The sequence below is a fragment of the Macaca mulatta genome, chromosome 20 (genome assembly GCF_049350105.2).
Source record: "Macaca mulatta isolate MMU2019108-1 chromosome 20, T2T-MMU8v2.0, whole genome shotgun sequence".
Classification (NCBI taxonomy): domain Eukaryota; kingdom Metazoa; phylum Chordata; class Mammalia; order Primates; family Cercopithecidae; genus Macaca; species Macaca mulatta.
In genome coordinates, this window is record NC_133425.1 from 62,773,235 (window position 1) to 62,793,066 (window position 19,832).

At 56.3% G+C, this 19,832-nt stretch overlaps 1 protein-coding gene and 1 long non-coding RNA gene across 23 annotated transcripts; one reads left to right on the top strand and one right to left on the bottom strand.

Moving 5' to 3' along the window:
* Positions 1–54: 54 nt before the first annotated feature.
* Positions 55–18,774, bottom strand: FHOD1 (formin homology 2 domain containing 1). 22 transcript variants are annotated; one of them, XR_013411002.1, is made up of 24 exons: positions 18,487–18,774; positions 10,614–10,720; positions 10,169–10,233; positions 8,997–9,064; positions 8,819–8,924; positions 8,651–8,745; positions 8,274–8,385; positions 8,094–8,188; positions 7,858–8,001; positions 7,586–7,734; positions 7,178–7,309; positions 7,036–7,059; positions 6,647–6,700; positions 5,019–5,134; positions 4,319–4,929; positions 2,688–2,843; positions 2,282–2,464; positions 2,075–2,194; positions 1,837–1,998; positions 1,249–1,439; positions 962–1,114; positions 714–876; positions 441–638; positions 55–366 (listed from the first exon to the last, which is right to left on the bottom strand). XR_013411002.1 is itself a non-coding variant. In XM_015126375.3 (24 exons), the coding sequence occupies exons 1-24, from the start codon at positions 18,685–18,687 to the stop codon at positions 284–286; spliced, it is 3,528 nt and encodes a 1,175-aa protein (XP_014981861.2). In that variant the 5' UTR covers positions 18,688–18,774; the 3' UTR covers positions 55–283. The 22 variants fall into 22 exon arrangements, 18 of the variants coding, with proteins under 18 accessions (XP_014981861.2, XP_014981860.2, XP_077840283.1 ...); XR_013411001.1 differs by having other exon boundaries at positions 7,178–7,354; XM_015126375.3 differs by having other exon boundaries at positions 962–1,154.
* Positions 12,633–18,773, top strand: LOC144337637 (uncharacterized). Its single transcript, XR_013411013.1, has 2 exons — positions 12,633–13,274; positions 17,031–18,773. It is a non-coding gene; the product is annotated as an uncharacterized LOC144337637 (long non-coding RNA).
* Positions 18,775–19,832: the final 1,058 nt, after the last annotated feature.

Below are 19,832 nucleotides of genomic sequence, written 5' to 3' on the forward strand. Positions count from 1 at the left end.
TCCCTCCTGCTACAGACCCAGCCTAGTGGGGACCCTGAAAGAAGAGAAAGCCTGTTGGATTAGCTAAGAAAATTTTATTTTGCTCTGTGAGTTCAAGGAGCTCACACACATGCACATGCACGTACACACACACACTTACATGCACACACACAGCTAATACTGCTTAAGGCATGGCTCCTGGGCACAGAGTTCTGGGGCCAGAATTCTGCTTTGGGCCTTCCTCATTCTATCATCTCTTGCACTGCAGTCCAGGGTCCAGATAGATTTCCGGGATGCAGCACCTTCACACCTCCAGGCCAGGACCCTTGCTTAGTCCCAGTGCCTGCACCAGGTCATCTCCGAGCCCACTCTTTAACGTCCGTCTCACTGCAGGGACACAGTAGGGTTGGAGGGAGTTGATGGGGTTCAGGTGGGCAGCGGGGTTGTGGGGGGTTACTTACAAGACTTGCGGTTGCCGCGGGAACGCTTGCGTTCCCTAGCAGCTAAGGCACGAGGACTGCTCTTGGTCACTGACTGCACCAGAAGGTCCATGATCTCATCTGATGTATCACTGGGTAAACTGGAGCCTGGGGGTTCTTCTGGGGGTACAGTGGAGGGCCCCACTGTGGGCATGACTGGGGAGCTGCTCTGGACCATGCCTGAGGGAGGCCAGATAGGAAGGTCAGGCCAAGGTGGCCCTGGAGCCCATTCCCCACAGCAGCTATGAGCCTCACCTCTGCTGCGGCGATTGTGTGTGGTGTCCTCAGGCCTGCTGGTCAGCAGACTCTTCATACTAGCATGACTGTCAGCATCTCCCCGGCCTGGCCCACTGCTCACTGCTACTGGGACAGAGGGGTTGTTGGGGGCTTCCCCAGCCACACCTGAGAACTTCTCTGTCTGAAGAAAGAAGAAGGGTGAGCTGGGAGGAGTGAAGGAAACCAAGGAGGTGGCAGTGAAGACTAAGACCTGGAAGGGCACCCACCTCAGTGATCATGCGTCCCCGGGTCTTGTTACGCTCACGGTATGTGGCCCGCTTCTGCTGCTGCTGTAGTACTCGTTCCCGGCAAGTCCGATACTCAAGCGCAAATTCCCGCAGCGTGTGGCAGAACTGCGTGATGCGAACTTCACGGGCCGCCTGCGGGGTGTAGCCCAGGTAAAGCAGGAAGGCATGGAACCTAGGCAGGTCAGAGTGGGGAGGGACGGTGAGTCCTGCTTGTTGTCTGAGGGAGGGTGGTGGCCGTCCTGCCTCTCTTGGGTCCATGTCCCTACCTATTGCAGACACGGCGGTGCACTATCCTCAGCAAGGCAACACGGCGGGCACGCTGGGCCAGGAAGTGGGTGAGGCGGGCACGCAGGGCTGGGGCGAGCTCATGCTTGGCCAAGCTCCGCAGGCTCTCCTCAGCTGCCCAGCTCCGGCACTCCAGCTGCCCCAGGTTCTCAGTCAGCTGTTCAAAGTCCACCTGAGAAAGCAAGGGGGTGTACATACTGTCCCCCAACACCCTGTAGATAAGACATGGCCCGAGGCTGCCTCTGAGCCAGACTGGCCAGCTTGGGCCCTGAGGACACAGACATTCAAAAGCTCATAGACTAGTGCAAGAGACACAAGTCCATTTGATTTGAATGAGGAACAGAAGGTTTATTGGGGGAAGTGGCAGTTCAACAGACCCAAAGACTGGGTAGGTGTGGCCAGGCCAATAGAGGAAAGAGCATTTCTGGCAGAAGGCATAGCTCACACCCAGGTGGCTGGAGGAAGCCCTGGCATAGCAGCCCAGATAGGGAGAAGAGGGAGGAGCCAGGCCCAGGAAGCAGCGCTTCTCATGCCTCGTCCAGCCTTGGTTGATTCTGGCAGGTGCTAACCTTGGCACAGCGGGTCAGGGCAGGGATTTCTGAATAGAGGTCGGAGGACTCAGGCCGAGTCTGGAGCACTAGGGAGCAGAGATGGTGTAGCAGTGACTGTCGGCGCACCGTGTCTTTCACCTCTGACACCTTCTCCAGGTAGCTCAGCTCAAAGCCGCTGCTCTGAAAGGACCCTTTCTGAGCCTGGGCCTGGTTGGCTCCAGAACCCTGACTCCCCCTAGTCCCCATGTACTCTCACCTGGGATCCATTGAGGAAGTTGCCCACAGCTAGGAGGGTAGCCAGGATGCAGCGGAAGGTGGCATTCTGTACCAGCTGTTCCATACCCACTTTCAGGTCAAACAGTGGCTCAGCAATTTCCTGGTATGGGAGACCAGGGACTCTTAGACTACGTGGTCATGATGCTTACCTGTCCCTACTGTCTGTCCCACTCCAAGATCCAGGTACCCGTTCCATGCTGTCATAGTCCAGCTTGAAGGCCCAGAGTTGTAGACGAGCAGCGAGGCCGCCAATGGAGGCAAGAGTTATCAGGAAGTTCTCGGCTGGGCCCAGGGGTATGTCAGGGTTGGCCAGCTGGGCTTCCTCAATCTTCTGCTGCTCTTCCTCCGTGGGCATCATGGTCAGTAGCTTCTGAGGATGTAGCCAGAGCCTGACATGCCCCACTCAGTGCAGGCCTGAGGCCTCAGGCATTGGTCTTGACCCGACCCTCAGTCATCTAGGGGAGGCCCCAGAGTCTGGGGACTGCCCTGCAGAAAGGCCAAGCCCATGCCCACCACTAGAGGGACAGGAAATGCCCACCTACCAAAGGAGAAGGCCAGACCTCCCTCCCACACCCATAGCTGGGTGACCCCACCTCTATGCCATCCTTGCTGACAGCAAACTCATCAAAGTTGAGCAGGGCAGCCTTAATGACATGCACAGGTGGCAGTGTGGTTAGGCCGATGTTGATGGCATTGCTGCGTTTGGGGTCCAGTACTGTGGTCATTGTCCGGCGGCCCTCACCAGCTTTCTGCATGGTTGGGGGAAGGGCAGTGTAAGACTGAGGAAGGGGGCCGGGCGCAGTGGCTCATGCCTGTAATCCCAGCACTTTGGGAGGCCAAGGCAGTTGGATCATGAGGTCAGGAGATGGAGACCATTCTGGCTAACATGGTGAAACCCCATCTCTACTAAAAATACAAAAAAAATCAGCCGGGCGTAGTGGCTGGTGCCTGTAATCCCAGCTACTCGGGAGGCTGAGGCAGGAGAATGGCATGAACCCAGGAGGCGGAGCTTGCAGTGAGCTGTGAGCTGAGATCACACCACTGCACTCCAGCCTGGGCAACTGAGCAAGACTCCATCTCAAAAAAAAAAAAAAAAAAAAAAGAGGAAGGGACTAGCTGGGACAGCAATCTAAGAGGGCACTGCAAGGTCCTCCTCAAATTGCCAAATGATCCCACAACTGACAAACTGGCAACCTGGGATGTGTAAGGCATGGGGATGAGCTTAGATTCTTTTGAGACAGGACCTCGCTCTACCACCCAGGCTGGAGTGCAGTGGTGCCATCATAGTGCACTACAGCTTAGCTTCTGGGATCTTCCTGCCTCAGCCTCCCAAGTAGCTGGGATTACAGGTGTGTACCACCATAACCAACTTTTTTTTTTTTTTTAACTTTTTGTTTTTCCGCCTCCCAGGTTCAAGCAATTCTCCTGCCTCAGCCTCCCAAGTAGCTGGCATTGCAGGCATGAGCCACCACACCCAGCTAATTTTCATATTTTCAGTAGAGACAGGGTTTCACCATGTTGGCCAGGCTGGTCTCATACTCCTGGTCTCAAGTGATCTGCCTGCCTTGGCCTCCCAAAGTGCTGGGATTACAGGGGTGAGCCACCATGCCCGGCCAATTTTTTTTTTAAACATTTATTTATTTATTTATTTTTATTTACTTATTTATCTTTGAGACGAAGTCTTGCTCTTGTCCCCCAGGCTGGAGTGCAATGGCGCGATCTCGACTCACTGCAACCTCTACCTCCCGGGTTCAAGCGATTCTCCTGCCTCAGTCTCCCAAATAGCTGGGATTACAGGTGCCCACCACCACGCCTGGCTAATTTTCTATTTTCAGTAGAGATGGGGTTTCGCCAGTTTGACCAAGCTGGTGTCAAACTTCTGAACTCAAATGATCCACCTGCCTCGGCCTCCCAAAGTCCTGGGATTACAGGCATGAGCCACTGCGCCCGGCCCAACTTTTAGTAGAGATAAGGTCTCACTATGTTGCACAGGCTGGTCTCAAACTCTCGGATTACAGGCGTGAGCCACCATGCCCGGCCAAGTTTAGATTCTAGTTGGGGCACTGCTGATCCCTTGTTAGGAGACCTTGGACAATTCCCTACTCCTTTCTTTGTCTTAGTTTCCCCATGTGGGAAGTGAGTGACTGGCTCCAACAGGTCAGATCCTTGAGCTCTGATTCCCTCCCGCCTCCAGTGGGGCTGCCTTGCAGATGAGTGGATTTACCTTGGAGGGCAGCACCTCTTTGGCACGAGACTCAAAGAGGTGTTCCAGCCGGGCTGTGTCCACTGAGACAGGCTCCAGTGAAGCCCAGAGGGTGGCGCAGGGCCCAAAGCGGCTTGCAGAGACTCCATGGCCCCCACCCAGCTTTAGCTCACGCCAGAAAAGTTTTACCGTCTTCCTCTTGGTGGGGAGGGCTGAGCTGTCAGGCAATGAATGGGGAAGAGGGGCAGCCAGAGGTAGAGGTGGAGGTGGTGGGAACGGGCCTTTGATGGGTGGGGGAGGTGGAGGTGGGGGAGGTGGAGGGACTCCCGAGAGTAGGGGCAGTGGGGGTGCGGGAGCTGGGACCTCTTTCCCAGCCTCCACAGACTCTACATTCAGCATGTCCTGGTCTTCCTCCTCCCCTAGATCTGAAAAGTCCAGGTCCCCAATAGAGAGGTTGGGTGCACGAGTAGGGAGCTCCCAGATGGGCTCAGCCTTGGGGCTTGCTGGCATCAGTGGCTCCTTGGGCTCTGGCTCAAGGCTTCGCTGGGCCCGGAGCAGGACACAGGGGGCAGGGCTCTGGGGTGTTCTGGGTGCAGGTGCTGTCTCTGGGGAGTCCCAGAGTTGCCGGGCATCTAAAGAAAGGTAAGGAGCTGTCAGTGCCATGCCCCCTGTGGGGCAACAGAGCAACAGGCAGGCTCTGCCTGCCCACCTACCTACTCACCTGGGTGTCCATCTGCCTCACTGGGCATGGCCTCGGCCAATGTCTCTGCCCGGCCCTGGGCCAGCGCAACCTGCTTCTCTGTTTCTGCTGCTGCCACATTCTCCAGGAACCGGGCTCTGAGGGAAGGTGCTTGTCAGTGACAGTGTCTGACACACCCCAGCCCAGGTACACATGCCTTGCTGAGCCCCTGGACACCACCCCCAATTGCAGGCACACACAGACACATGGGGAACAGTCCATGCACTGAGCAGACCAGAACCGCGCCCACCAAGGCCAGCCCTTCTTCAGTCCTCCACATCTGGGGAGGATTACTACCAACCCTGCATTCCCAGATGAAAATACAGGGAGAAGTTCTACTTAACATCTAAATTGCAACCTCGTTCATGTTCACTGTCCTGATTTTTTGTTTGTTTGTTTGTTTTTTAGAGACAGGGTCTGTCAGTCACCCTGGAGTACAGTGGTGTGATCATAGCTCACTGCAGCCTCAATCTCCTGGGCTTGACCCTCAACCTCCCAAGTGGCTGGGACTACAGACATGTGCCACCACACCCAGCTAATTTTTAAATTTTTTTGAGGAGACAGGGTCTCGCTATGTTGTTCAGGCTGGCCTTGAATTCCTGGCCTCAACCAATCCTCCCACCTCAGCCTCCTGAAGAGCTGGGATTACAGGTATGAATGATGCACCCAGCCAAATTTTTAAAAATTTCTTTGTAGAGATGAGGTCTTGCTATGTTGCCCAGGCTGGTGTCTTGAGTCTAGACAAGGACTCTTAGAGCAGGGGAAGGGGATAGCTGTCCCAATGGGCATATCAGGCTGTCCCTCCCTTAGCATGTCTGGTAGCTTCTGGGAGCCTATGCCTAGGAAAGGGCCTGGTAAACAGGCCAGGTGCGGTGGCTCATGCCTGTAATCCCAGCACTTTGGGAGGCAGAGGTGGGTGGATTACTTGAAGTCAGGAGTTAGAGACCAGCCTAGCCAACATGGTGAAACCCTGTCTCTACTAAAAATACAAAAATTACCCAGGTGTCATGGTGCAGGCCTATAATCCCAGCTACTTGGGAGGCTGAGGCAGGAGAATTGCTTGAACCTGGAAGGCAGAGGTTGCAGTGGGCTGAGATTACACCACTGCACTCCAGCCTTGGAGACAGAGCAAGACTCCGTCTCATAAAAAAAAAAAAAAAAGGACGTGGTAAACAGTGGACCCTCAGTTTATGCTGAAATAATGGGTGCAATCCAGTGTCTCTTTTCTGGCCCCTCCTCTGTTGGCTCTCAGTCCCTGCCTTTCCCTCAGCCTTAGGTTACCCCTCTACCCCTACACCACACAGCACCCTAGGTCCCCTCCCTCCTCAGTCCTGAGCTGAGGACATGGCAGAATGAGCCCCAGGTTGGGCGTCCACATCCCCATCTCTGGCTGCTAAGGTGTTGCTATTGAAGCACAGGGACCACTGTGACCCCAGTGAATTTGTTCCCAGTGCTTAGCCTTTAGGTTACCGAGGGGGCATATGTCTGGAAGAGGATAGGCCTGAGTTCCCCAGCTTTGGTTGCATCAGGCACGTGGAACCCCTGCTGGGGGAAGCAATGCTGAAGCCCTGAGCACATGGCAGGCCTGGCAGGCCGGCCTCTGTACTTACTCCAAACTGGCCTGCCCAGGAGGGGATTGGGGGACAGGTGGGCTCTCAGGGGCCCTGGGTAGGGAGGATGAGAGAAGAGATGGTAACTGTGGTGCCAGCTCTGTGGTTGCTCATACCCACACAGAGCTGGGCAGTGATATTGGGGTTCCTTCCCAGCCACAGTGGGAAGCGGGGCAAGGCATGACACGAGGAAACTAGAAGTGGAGGGGAGAGACTGACATGGAGCAGGACAGGGTGCCAGAAGAGATGGAGGCAGCAGAACAAGGGAGTGACAGATGGGGGCGGGAGACATGACAAGAGGCAAAGACAGGCAGAATGTCGGAGGAGAGGAGACCACAGGAGGAGGAGATCTAGTCAGAGCCTAACCCCACCCGCTGGCAGTCACTTACCAAGCGGGAGCAGTTTGGTGAAGTCTGGAAAGAGAGAGAAAGCACGCGTTTGGGCAGAGGAGGCTGAGTGCCCATGGAGGGGCGCAAAGCGGAGGGACAGTGGGAGAGAGGACTCCAGGGTGACTTCTGTCTCCCTGCTTACTTGTAGATGCTCCTCTCGCTGGAGGTGTCAGCTGAGGGTGCCACAGAGATGGTAGGAAAAAGGTTCACTGAAGCTCGGAGGCTGGAGGGAGGGCCCACAGGGCTGGAGGTGGGGCCTGTCAGCGGGGCGGGGCTGGTGAAAGAGGTGGGGCCTACCGGTGAGGCGGGGCCTGTGGGGCTGAAGGCAGGGGCTGTCAGTGGGTTGGGGCCTGAGAAGCTGGAGGCGGGGGCTGTCAGTGGGGTGGGGCCTGCGAGGCTGGAGGTGGGGCCTGTCGGTAGGGCAGGGCCAGTGGGGGAGGTGGGGCTGTCTGTGGGGCGGGGCCTGAGGGGTTTGGGGTCAGGGCTTGACAGCTCACAGGGCCTTGGCTAGTAGATGCACCCTTCACCATCTACGGAGGCTCGTACTTACCCAGGTTCCAGGGCACGCGCGGGGCAGCCCCCGCCTTCCAGCGAACGGCGGCTCCTCTTGCCCTCCTCAGAAGAAGGCTTTCGTCGTTCCCGCCGCCCACCGCCGCCTGGGGCTTCTTCGATGTCTCCATCCTCCAATTTCAGGGCGTTCTAGCAGAGGTGCACCAGGATGTAAGAAAGTGGTTAACATGCATGCAGGTGGGGTGGGCGCTGGGGACAGCGCTTCTCTCTTCCTTCCTTCCAATCCCCCTCAGAGCGTAGGGCCCGGCCCACCTCGTAGAGCACAAGTTGCGTGCGCAGGTCGACGTCAGTGCCTGCAGTGCCCAGGTGGCGCTGGACCAGCGCTTCCATGCCCTGCTGCTCCAGTGCATCTGTCACATCGTAGAAGGAGTCCTGGTCCGGGAGCGCCGCCAGCGTCTGGAGGGCAGGGATAAGAAGGCAAGGCTGAGGTTGGTGGGGAGGTCAGGAGCCTGAGCATCCCAGAGCTGGTACCCAGTCCTTGGCCAGACCTTGTTGATGAGGGTGACCGTGTACACCAACAACTCAGGGTCAGTGCCATTCTTCTCCTCCAGGATGGATACCAGATTGGCCCAGGGAGGAGCGCCTGCCACACAGAAAGTGGAGCAGTCATGGGGGGATGGGTAGGAGAGAGGGCTCTGAGTGATGGGGGAGAAGGGACAGTCTCTGACCGGTGGCGCTGGCCACAGAGTTCACTGCACAGATGAACAGCGGTGCGTTGTTTTCGGAGTATTCTACAAACACCAACAGCAGCTTCAGGGCTGTCTTCACCACCAAGCGGGACTGAGGGGAGAGGTCAGCACATATGAGTGAGGCTTAGGCCAGACCTGTGCCAGCTGTTGCTGGGGAAGGGGAAGGGCTGCTGGGGCTGGACCCAGAGAGAATCTAGGCAGAATGACCCTGGCTTCAGGCCCAGGCACTGAAGTGCCTTCTAGGCTTAAGAGAGGCTTAGATTCACTCCCTTCCAGCCCACTTTGCAGAACGGGAAACTGAGGCCCAGAGAGAAGCACTAGGCAAAGGGTATAAGGCTGGGTGGAGAGCCACTTACCAGGCTGGCACACAATGTGTACAGCCACTGAATAGTCTCACTGTGGGCCACCACCCCCAGCATTCCATCCACAAAGAGCATCAGCTGGCCGAGCGCTGGGGACACAGGGATGGGCAGAGTCAGCGAGGGTCGCTGGAGCAGGGGTCATGGGGGAGGGGAGGGGCTGACCTCTAAGGATGTAGCTCTGGTAGTTGTGGTCGGCAGCAGCACCCACACGGATCAGGCAGCTCAGCCCCTCCGAATGCACGAATTCAGGCACGAGATCTTTGTCCTCCTGGAGGCACCATGGGGGAGTTTAGGGAGGCTTGGGCTACACACTTACTCCCAGCCCACTGCAAGGCCTCACCTGGAAGATCTGCTTCAATGAGAAGAGGGAGCGGCGGAGCTCAGGGCCACTGGAGCCATACAGCTTTTCTGCAAAAGGTAGGGTATGAAACCGTCAATGGGACACAGACTCACTGTCTTCCTCTACTTGGATACAACCACAACTCTCCACCAAAGAATAGTCTAATATATATATATATAATTTTTTTTTTTTTTTTTTTTTTTTTTTTTTTTTTTTTTTTGAGACGGAGTCTCGCTCTGTCGGCCAGGCTGGAGTGCAGTGGCCGGACCTCAACTCACTGCAAGCTCCGCCTCCCGGGTCCACGCCATTCTCCTGTCTCAGCCTCCCGAGTAGCTGGGACTACAGGCGCCCGCCACCTCGCCCGGCTAGTTTTCTGTATTTTTTAGTAGAGACGGGGTTTCACCGTGTTAGCCAGGATGGTCTAGATCTCCTGACCTCGTGATCCGCCCGTCTCGGCCTCCCAAAGTGCTGGGATTACAGGCTTGAGCCACCGCGCCCGGCTATAATTTTCTTTTTTTTGGTCTAAGAGACAGGTCTCACTCTGTCACTCAGGTGGAGAGTGGAGTGCAGTGGCACAGTCATAGCTCACTGCAGCCTCAAACTCCTAGCCTCAAGCAATTCTCCCACCTTGACCTCTCAAAACACTGGCATTGCAGGCATGAGCTACCACGCCCAGTCTGTTCTAACATTCTTTTTTTTTTTTTTGAGATGGAGTCTTGCTCTGTTGCCCAGGCTGGAGTGCAGTGGCACCATCTCAGCTCACTGCAAGCTCCGCCTCCCGGGTTCACGGCATTCTCCTGCCTCAGCCTCCCAAGTAGCTGGGACTACAGGTGCCCGCCACCACGCCCGGCTAATTTTTTTTATTTTTAGTAGAGATGGGGTTTCACCGTGTTAGCCAGGATGGTCTCAATCTCCTGACCTCGTGATCCACCTACCTTGACCTCCCAAAGTGCTGGGATTACAGGTATGAGCCACCGCGCCCGGCCTTGTTCTAACATTCTTGAATCCCCCTCCACTCCCACCCTGGCCCTGGAAGGAGAGGTCAGGATAGGGAGAGGGAGAGCACATCCAGCTAAACATACTTTGCCCACTGTTCAGCACAGGCCTGAAAGTGAGCCAACTGGGCTATGGGGAGGAGGTGCTGCTGGACACGGATGCCCTCACACACTCACCCAAGATAGCGTTGACCCTCACAGAGAGCTGGGTCCGAAGGATCAGTGTGGGCTTCCGCCCTTTGCTGAAATCAAGGATCTCCGTCAGCAGCTCCCAGCCCATCCCTCAGCATCCCTCCCCACAAGCCAAGGGAGCCAAAGACCTCCCCATGCCAGCCCCAGCCCAGCTTGTTCCTCCCAGCTGCTCCTCCAAGGACCCAAGGGTTGGTCAGACAAGAGGGTTGGTGCAAACACAGGTATCTCAGGTATGTGGGAGAGCCCCTGACTCCTACCTTGGGCAGCAGGTAACACTGGCTAGGCTTTAGAATTCTCTTGGCACACTTCCCTGGGACAGGAGGTGACCCATGGCCCAGGCTAGTGATCGAGTGTCTCAGCTGCTGACATTTGAGCCAGCCCCTGGCAAGGGTGGGGGTAACCTTGCCTCCCTGGCCCCATCAGTTCTGACCTGATCTCTTCATAGAAGCCCTCCAGCATCTCCCGCTGCTCTTCCAAGGACAGCTCAGGGTCCAGGTAGTATCCAGAGGGAGACACTTGCAGAGCACAATCCTCCAACTGGGGGCAAAAGGAACAGCTGTGAGACTGAGGAAGAGGTGGCAGGGAAATGTATGAAGACCCCTGACCTCTTACCTACCACTTGGGGGGTGGCAGAGAGACACAGGGTCTGCACTACAGCTGTGCATTCCTTCAGCATTTGCTTCTCAAGCGCCTACTATGTGCAAAGCCCATCTGTGTCAGGCACCAGGCTTTCTTGGCCTTTGTTTGTACCATCTCCTCTCTTGGCTGACACCTACCTATTCTTTAGGTTGCTATGCAACCCACTCCACCCTGTATGTATGCTCCCCTCCGAGACCTTCCACACAGCATTCTAATATCTGAGCCACTGGTCTCCTCCTCTAGCTTCATTCTCTGGGTTCAGGCACTCCGTCTGTCTTGCTCCCTGCTTTATCTGTAGAGCCTGGCATAGCACCCGACACACAGTAAGCACTCACTAGGACTTGTTGAGCTAATAAACACAGATGAGGAAGGGGAATGGAGAGAAGATGGGAGGAAGTTCCTGCCTTCCAGGAAGCTCACAGCCCTGTGGGGTGATAAGCTGTAGTCACAAAGAAGCCCCAGAGAGAAAGAGTTAAGATGGCTGGGAGGCGCAAACCCACCTGGGAGAGTGTGTCTGTGTGTGCGTGTGTCTCAGTGAGTAAGAGGGTGAAGACAGTGTCTGATCCATAGACTTCCCAGTCCACCAGATTTCAGGGTCTTTGCCCTCCCCCAAGGCGGGCTACAGTTACAATGGTCCTAGCTGGACCTCAGAGACACCCAAGGGACCTATTAAAAAACCAACTTTAGGCCAGGCGTGGTGACTCACGCCTGTAATCTCAGCACTTTGGGAGGCCAAGGAGGGTGGATCGCCTGAGGTCAGGAGTTCGAGACCAGCCTGGCCAACATAGTGAAACCCTGTCTCTACAAAAATACAAAAATTAGCCAGGCAAGATGGCAGGTGCCTGTAATCCCAGCTACTGGGGAGGCTGAAGCAGGAGAATCGCTTGAATCCAGGAGGCAGAGGTTGCAGTGAGCCGAGATTATGCCATTGCACTCCAGCCTGGGAGACAGAGCGAGACTCCATCTCAAAAAATAAAATGAAACAAAACACTTTAGAATCTGACTCAGTCTACAGTAGGACCCCAAAGCCTGCCTTTGTAACAAGCAGGCACATGCTCCATCCACGTGTCCATGTTTCCCTCCCCGGGCTCTCCTCCCCCGCCACAGGGCATGGCACTTAGCCCCTTGAGAAGTGCCTGTAGAGAAACCTGAGGGAGGTGACTCCCGTGTGTCAGAGGGTGGCACTCTGCCTCTCCCAGACACCTCCCCCCATTGCACAGTACAGGCATGCAGGTTCAGCAAAGTCCCCTTAACTTAAGTGGCTCTGGCCCTTGAGATGCCTTGGCCCAGGGAGAGCCCACCTCTGGAGAGGCAGGGGGTCTTCTGGTCTCCATCTTACTAGGCAATGTCAATTCCAACATTTGTCCTGCTGTTTGGTCAGCCCTGCCCTCTTCTGGACCCCGCCCAAGGGCTTCCAACTGGCCTTGGTCCCCTGGAGAAAAAGGGAGTCCAGTTCCTGCCCCAGCCCCCGCCTCTGTTTAGCACCCCTTGCTCCTGCCTTAGAGCCTGACCTGGCTCTTTCACCACAGTTTAACATGTGGGGCCCTTGGGTGAGCCCCTTCCCCCACCCGCCTGGGACCTGGGACATAGGACAAACACTCCAGCCTGTTCTCTGTCCCACTTCCTGCCTGGCTGCCTGCCCTCCCCAGGGTGCCTTGGGCGGGCCTGGCTGCTTTCCCCTCCCTGGGAGCAGAGTCATCTTCTCCAGGGCCTACTGGGAACAGGCCTGAGAAGGGGCAGCAAGGCCCGAGGGCTGGGGTATCTTGTCCAGGGCCAGCTCAGCTGAGGGCAGCCCACATTCTTCCTGATCTCTTCCCACATGGTGACTCAGCAGCCTACCACCCCACCCCCATTCAGGCATAGCCACATCTCCTTCCCTTGGCCTGGAAGATTCTGGGACCCTAGAAGAACACATCTACCCCAGAGTCACCCCCGTCAGGGATCCCCTCGAATCACACACATATAGAACATCTCATTCATTTGAACATTCATGACCAGGCTGGTTTTAGATGCAGAGGACCTAGGAGGAATCAGACACTGCCTCTGCCTTCCCTTCCAGCCCAGTGGGGCAGATGGGCAGACAGACAGATTTGAGTCAGAAAAAGCTCATGAATGTGGAATCACAACTTCCATGGGGGCTAAGAAAGGGGAGGGGCAGAGTGCTATAAAGATAAACGGGAAGGGAAAACATGTTACACCTGGTAACTGCTTACACACCCAGGTATAAGATCGGGTATGCACTGGCCAACACAGGCCGAAGCAGCACAGCCCCAGAAAGGTCAGGCCCACCACGCTGTCCTGCCTCCTTGCATACTGTAATCCCAAGGGAGCAGAGAATGTCCCTCTCCTTCTAGGACACCTGCATCCATCTGGGGCAGGGTCCTGAAGGTTAAATGGTCCACCTTTTTTTTTTTTTTTAGATACGGAGTCTTGCTGTGTCTCCCAGGCTGGAGTGCAGTGGCGCGATCTCGGCTCACTGCAAGCTCCGCCTCTTGGGTTCAAGCGATTCTCCTACCTCAGCCTCCCGAGTAGCTGGGATTACAGGCATGCACCACCATGCCTGGCTAATTTTTGTAATTTTAGTAGAGACAGGGTTTCAGCATGTCATCCAGGCTGGTCTTGAACTCCTAACTTCAAGTGATCCGCTCGCTTCTGCCTCCCAAAGTGCTGGGATTACAGGTGTGAGCCACCGTGCCTGGCCAACGGTCCACATTCTCTAGTCTCCTCAGCTGAGCAGGTTCAACCCTGTCCCTTCGCTGTGGTGGCAATGTTCTCCTTAGCCACTTTGCCTGTCCAGTCCTGCTAGGGCCCTATTTCTGGGGAGGTCCTGGGAAACAGGCAGTCCAGTGCCTTCCAGGACAGTGTTTCCCCACACCCAGCTGTCTGTCCTGGGTGGAAGTGTGGGGTGGTAGGCTAGAGTCAGGCAAGCAGCAAAGAGCAGGAGACTTCCTGCCAGCAGGATAGCACTTGTCCCTCACACCCCTGGCCCCTTCCTGAGGTCACCCTTCTGAGAGAGCCAAACCTCTGGGTCTTGTTTCTCACACCCTGTGGCTGGGCCAGGCCTGAATAAGCCCAAACCCTGGTCCTTGCTGACAGGGCTTAAGGTCAGCATGTAGTATGGGCCCACATCCCTGACACCTGCCTGGCTCTTGTCTTCCTCACTTCTGTGGTCTCTGTCTTGGGGTGGAGTCTTTCCCCCATTCTTCCCAGGCTCAGCTTCTCACTTTGGCCTCCAGCCCACTATCCACTATTCTCTTGACTCTTGAGGCTCAGGCTTTTCTGAGCACCCAAAACCAACTGGTTATATATGGTTTTATATGCAGGGTCAAGCTCAGGGGACTATGGTGTCTACTTCTCTGTCTCTTTCTAGATATCTATCTATCTATATATAATATATAGATATAGATCTATAATACACAGGTAGATGTCTATAGATATCAATAATTTATATCTATATATAGCTATATATCTGTTATATATACACATCTGTTGCATATATCTATTATATATTTTTTTCTCCCTTGTTTCTTTGGACTGTCTTACCCAATATTTTTAATAACAGTGTAATCAGGTAAGACTGAACATACCAGAGCAGGGTACAGGGAAGATGGAAAAGAGGCGGGATTATAGGCTGAAGGGCTTGTGTTTTAGAAAATAATTGGTTAATTGCCTCTTTCGTCTCCTTTCCTATAAACACAGGACCCTGTGTTCTGAAGACCCTCCTTTCCTGTTATCGTGGGTCTCCAACTAGAGTGTGACTTCCTGAATGAGATGACAAGGATGGGCCTTGGGGAAGGAAATCCACTTTTATTATCTTTTGTTATGCTTCCTCTGTGCCAGGCACCGGGCTGCCTCTTTCTTTTCTTTCTTTTTTTTTTTTTTTTAATTTAATAGAAATAGGGTCTTGCTATATCACCCACTGTTCTTGAACTCCTGGCCTCAAGCAATCCTCTGGCCTTGGCTTCCCAAAGTGCTGAGATGACAGGCATGAGCCACCATGCCCAGCCTGAGCCACATATTTCATTTGATTCTACCAATAATCCTTTTACAGATAGGGAAACCAAGAATCAGAAAATGAGCGCATTGCCCCAGGGTGCACAGCCAGGAGCCAGGGCTAATTGACCAAATCTTGGGCAGATGGGCCCTGGAAATGCTCCAAGGAACCTTAGAGGGGAGGTGGAGTGAGGGCTGCGGCCAGCACGATTGCCAAGAGCTGAAGACATCCTCTTAGTTTTCTGGACTCTGCAAATACCCCAAACTGGTCTTCCCAGTTCCAGTAAGGGAACACCAAGACACACGCACCCCATACAAGCTAGGATAATAGTATCTACCTCTGCCAGAACCTAGGTGTCAGGGTCCCTCACCAGGCTGCAGCTCAGCCACTCTGTTCCAGAATGACCAGCAGATTGGATAGACCAGCCCCAGGGGAGGCTAGGAGACCAGGACTCATGCCTACACCTCAATTTTCTACAATCTCCAAAGGCTCCTGAGATGTAAAAAGGCTAGAGTGGGTTGGGATAGGGTCAGGAAACATTCCAGGACAGTGCCACCCCTGTCCTACTTATTTTTAGCCATAGCTAGGGAAACAAAGTTGCTAGTAATGACCAGATTTATAGGGCTGTCTCCACTGCCAGGAGGAGAGGGCTTTCCAGGCCTTCGCAGCAGGGTCAGAGAAGCACCCCAGGTCCCCCTACCTGGAGTTCAGGGAGAAGTCGGTGCTATACCAGGTGTGGTAAGACCTTGGGTATCAGGGAGAGGCTCCTGAGACACTTCCCAGAGGGAAGGTAGAACTGGGAAGCTCTAGATTAGGAGATGAGATGCAAGGCCAGAGGGACACATTCTCCCCTGGGGCAAAGGCAGGTCCCTGAGCTGGGGGAATATTTTGGAGGGGTGGAAGGCCCTCCTGAGTTCCCCCAGGGACACTAGGCCTGGCCCAATGCACTGTCAGGCTCCCTTCCACCAACCAGGGCCAGGAGATGAGTCAGAGGCTGTGGCCAGGAGCTTCCTCCTAGACTAGGAGGAAATGAGCAAGGGTTTCTGAGATCTGAAAGCTCTTTAAAAAGGAAGCCCCCAAGGGAACTCTAGGGGTTAGGCTCTGCCCAATGGGGTGTGTGGGTGGAGCCCCAGGGAGAAAGCAGACTGGCCTCTGTACATCCCCAGGGACGGGGCTCATCTGCTGGGATGATCAGGGCCAGTACCCACAGGAGGACAGAGGCCACTTGGCTGTGTCCTGTCCTCTGCTGGACAACTGTACATAGGACAAAGCAATGAGTAGAGAACCCCTTCCTCTTATTTCTGCCCTACCGCTTGGGACAGGGATGCCCCAGTTTCTGGGCCACCTCTCCCCTCTAGAGGGCCAGCAAGACAGGCCTGAGTCATGTCTGTGACTCTGGGGCACCCACTTACAGGACTACGGGAGGAACAAGCTGTTGACATTTCCTGCAAGGAGGAGCCCTGCTCCCCCTCGCTCAGCTCTCTGATGTCCCTGCCCCTGCCCTATTCTCAGCCCCTCTTCCTCCAGCCTTCTATTCTGGGGCTGTGGTCACAGTTTATATTTGGGTTGAGCACATCACAGTGCATCTGACCATTCCTGGCAGAGTTGCTAGCCCCAGGGAGTCCTGGCTTCTGGCATTTGTGGTAACCTAGTGTGCCGCCTCCTTATCCCTGTGGGGGAGGGGAGGCAGTCCTCAGGTGCTCCAGGTGGGAGAACATTAAATCGGGGAGACCAGGAAGGACTGCATTGGGGATGAGGAACTTATATTCTCCACGAGAGCTCAGTAGTGTCTTCAGTTAAGGAGCAGGGAACACAGGGCAGAGCACCTGGTGGGGTTGGGTGGGGACAGGGGTCCCATGAGAGGGAGATAGAAGGGGTGGTTCTGAGCCTCTTTCTTGCAGCTGACCTACCAGGCTTGCCCCCAGTTGGGAAGAGGGGTGTCAAGGGGCCGGGCACCATGGCTCAAGTCTGTAATCCCAGCACTTTGGGAGGCTGAGGTAGGCAGATCACCGTCAGGAGTTTGTGACCAGGCTGGCCAACATGGAGAAACCCTGTCTCTACTAAAAATGCAAAAATTAGCTGGGTGTGGTGGTGCACACCTGTAATCCCAGCTACTTGGAAGGCTGAGGCACGAGAATTGCTAGAACCCAGGAGGTGGAGGCTGCAGTGAGCCAAGATAGCCCCAGTGCACTCCAGCCTGGGGGACACAGCCAGAATCCGTCTTAAAAAAAAAAAAAAATGCAGGGGTGGTGTCAGGGCTAGGTCCAATCCTTGAGTGGCAGGATAAGAGGAATACCATATTTTCTCTAGTGCTCCACCCTTATTTCAGGACCCGGACTTTGGGAGCCTGGGAGCGGGAACCAGTCTTAGTTCAGCACTCCTGTCTTCCCAGCCCCCATCCTGAATGGGAGGTGGCCGCCAGCTGCACACGCTTCTTCCAGGCACACCTCAATTTGCCCCTCCGAATAGGGCAGGACAAGCGGGGGCTGCGTCAAAACTCTGGCGGTGAGCAGTGTGCTGCATTCTTCCAGCCATGGCCTTGAAGCCGGGGTTCTGGCCTGGACACGCGCCACCCCCCATAGTCTCACCACCCCTCCCGCCAGCGCTCAGAGGCGGGGCTGGCCGCAGCGCGAGGAATGCGGGCTGGGGGCCCGGGGCACATTCCAGGGGAGACCCTGGGCCCAAGGGGCAAGTTTACGCAACTCGGCGCCCAGCTGAGGCTGGGAGCAGGGGAGGGCACCCACCCCGACTCTCTCTCTTCCCCAGCAGTTCTCTTCCCCAGCAGTCTAGGCGGCCGGGCTGGTGTGGAGCCTGTGGGGGTGGTAGTGCGCCTCCCAAAGTCCTGGCCCGGAAACAGCGTGCCGGAAAGGGCTGCTTGCGGGGGGCTGACGGCGGCGAGAGGGAGGGGAGAGGAGGTAGGCTGGCCATCTGGAAAAGGGCCTCTTTCCGCACTGTGCACAAGTCGGCTTCGGGGCGGCAGCAAAGTAGGGCAGGCCGGCGGTTTAAAATTAGCCCGGCCCTCCCTCTCACTTCCAGGCGCGGGCCGATGGGCGGCGAGTGTCCGGGGGTGGGGGCGGGAGCGGTGACTCAAAGGGCTTTTCCACCCGTGCAGCCTCCTGCGCTCCGCGTATGCCGGGCCAGACCGCTTCGTGGGGACTCCCCTCACCCCGTGAAGTCTCTCCTCGGCCGGCACTCCCAAGTTCCCATTGACCTACAGAGTCAAGCCCCAATCCAGCTTCTTGACACCGCAGGAAACCTCTGCCACCTCTAGTAGCCCGCGCCGGGCCCGCCCCTCCTCGTGGTCCCGCCCCCACCTCACCTGAAGCAGGTGGAAGCTGGTCCCTCCCCAGCTCCGCCTCCAGGGTCCGCTACGGCCCAAGCGGCTACCGTCATCCTGACCAGGGAAGCCACCCTGGCAGACGGACGGCGAGGGGAACTCGAGCCCCTCCCCAGGTGCTCGACAAGTTCCTAGCACCCCTCTTCAGTTTCCCCTCAACTTGAGAGGGGACTCCCCCGCAGGCGGGGCAGAGTGGACCCTGGGACCCCAGCCCAAGACTTTTCCGGAGGAGAACACTCGCTCCAGCCTCTTCAGGAGGGGCACCTCCCACCAGCTTTCATGGCGCCCACCCTGAACCCCCGATCGCCCCAACCTTTCTCCGGCCCCCCTCACCTTGAGCGGCGCTCCCAGCAGGCGGTGCAGCGCGGGTATCTGCGCGCCCAAGGGCAGCGCCCCGTCCAGGCTGCAGGTGGGGGCCCGGCGCGGCTCCGGGAAGTTGGCACACGCGAAGGGGTCGGTGTCTTCCAGGTACTGCACCCTCACGGTCACCACTGATACCGGCTCCTCGTCCCCGCGATCTTCCCCGCCCGCCATGGCTCCGCGGCCGGCTCGCGCGGCGCGCCTCGGAGTCCCGACCCCAGTGCAGCTTCTACTCAAGCACACTATAGCTCCGCTCTTCTGGCCGGGCCGGACCGGACGCGGCTGCAGGGGCGGGGCCAGACGGAGGCGGGGCCGAGGAAGGGGGTGGAGCCAAGATTAGTCCCCGAGTGCGCGCGTGGAGGTAACCACTGCCGGAGGCGGGGCCGGCGCTAGCCACTCACAGGGCCCGCTGGGAATCCCGTTAGTTCACTGGCTAGGAGGGCGGGAAAGGCCGAGCTCGCGCCCCGCCTTCGAGAACGCGCAAAAGGCTGGAAGGCTTTCTTAGGTCTGGGGGTAGAGAGGCTGCGTTCTCTCTGAGGGGTGTTAAGGCAGATGGGGCAGAAGTTTCCTTAGATAGTGGCCGGCCAGGTCTCCCTCAGTTGAGGGGCAAGATGGCCCTCATTCCTTCCATTTGAGGGATGAGTGCTTATGGTTTCCTCATTTAGGGAAAGCAGTGAGAGGGGTCCCTTCAATTTGGAGCAAGAAGTGAGAGTAGATTCCACCCAGTTTGAAGGAAGAGGTGGGATCAGTTCCCTTTAGTTGTGGGAGGAAGAGGGAAGGATGCCCTTCAGTTTTCAGGGAAAAGATTGGGATGAGTCAGTTTGAGGGGGCAGATAGAACACGTTCCCCTCAGTTTTGGAGAAAAAGTGGGATGGGTGCCCCTCAGCTTGAATGAAAGTGGAGACGGTCCTCCTCTGTTTGGGGCGAGATGAGCCGAATGCCCCTCAGATTTGGAAAAAGTTGGGTGCATCCCGCCTAGTTTGAAGGGAATCAGGAGGCTGGGTTTTCCATAGGTTCCTGTCAGCTTCATGAAAGAGATGAGACAGTTCTCTGTAGTGTGCTGGAAAGGGCGGGCCAGGTGCCCCTTGGTTTGGGAGATGAAGAACAGCCTCCCTCTTCGCCTGGAATGAGCTGGGCCAGTCTGGGCCTTGGGGTTTCTGGGACGTTGGGGGCAGCGTTGTCCATCACTGCTTTGGGGAGCGTCCAGTGCGCGTGCGCAGCTCAGGTCCGGGCGGGGGCCGGCAGGGGGTCCCCAGCTTGGGAGCGCCGCGCGGAGGGCGGCCAAGCACTGTCCCCTGCCGTTTGCACCCGGCCACGCC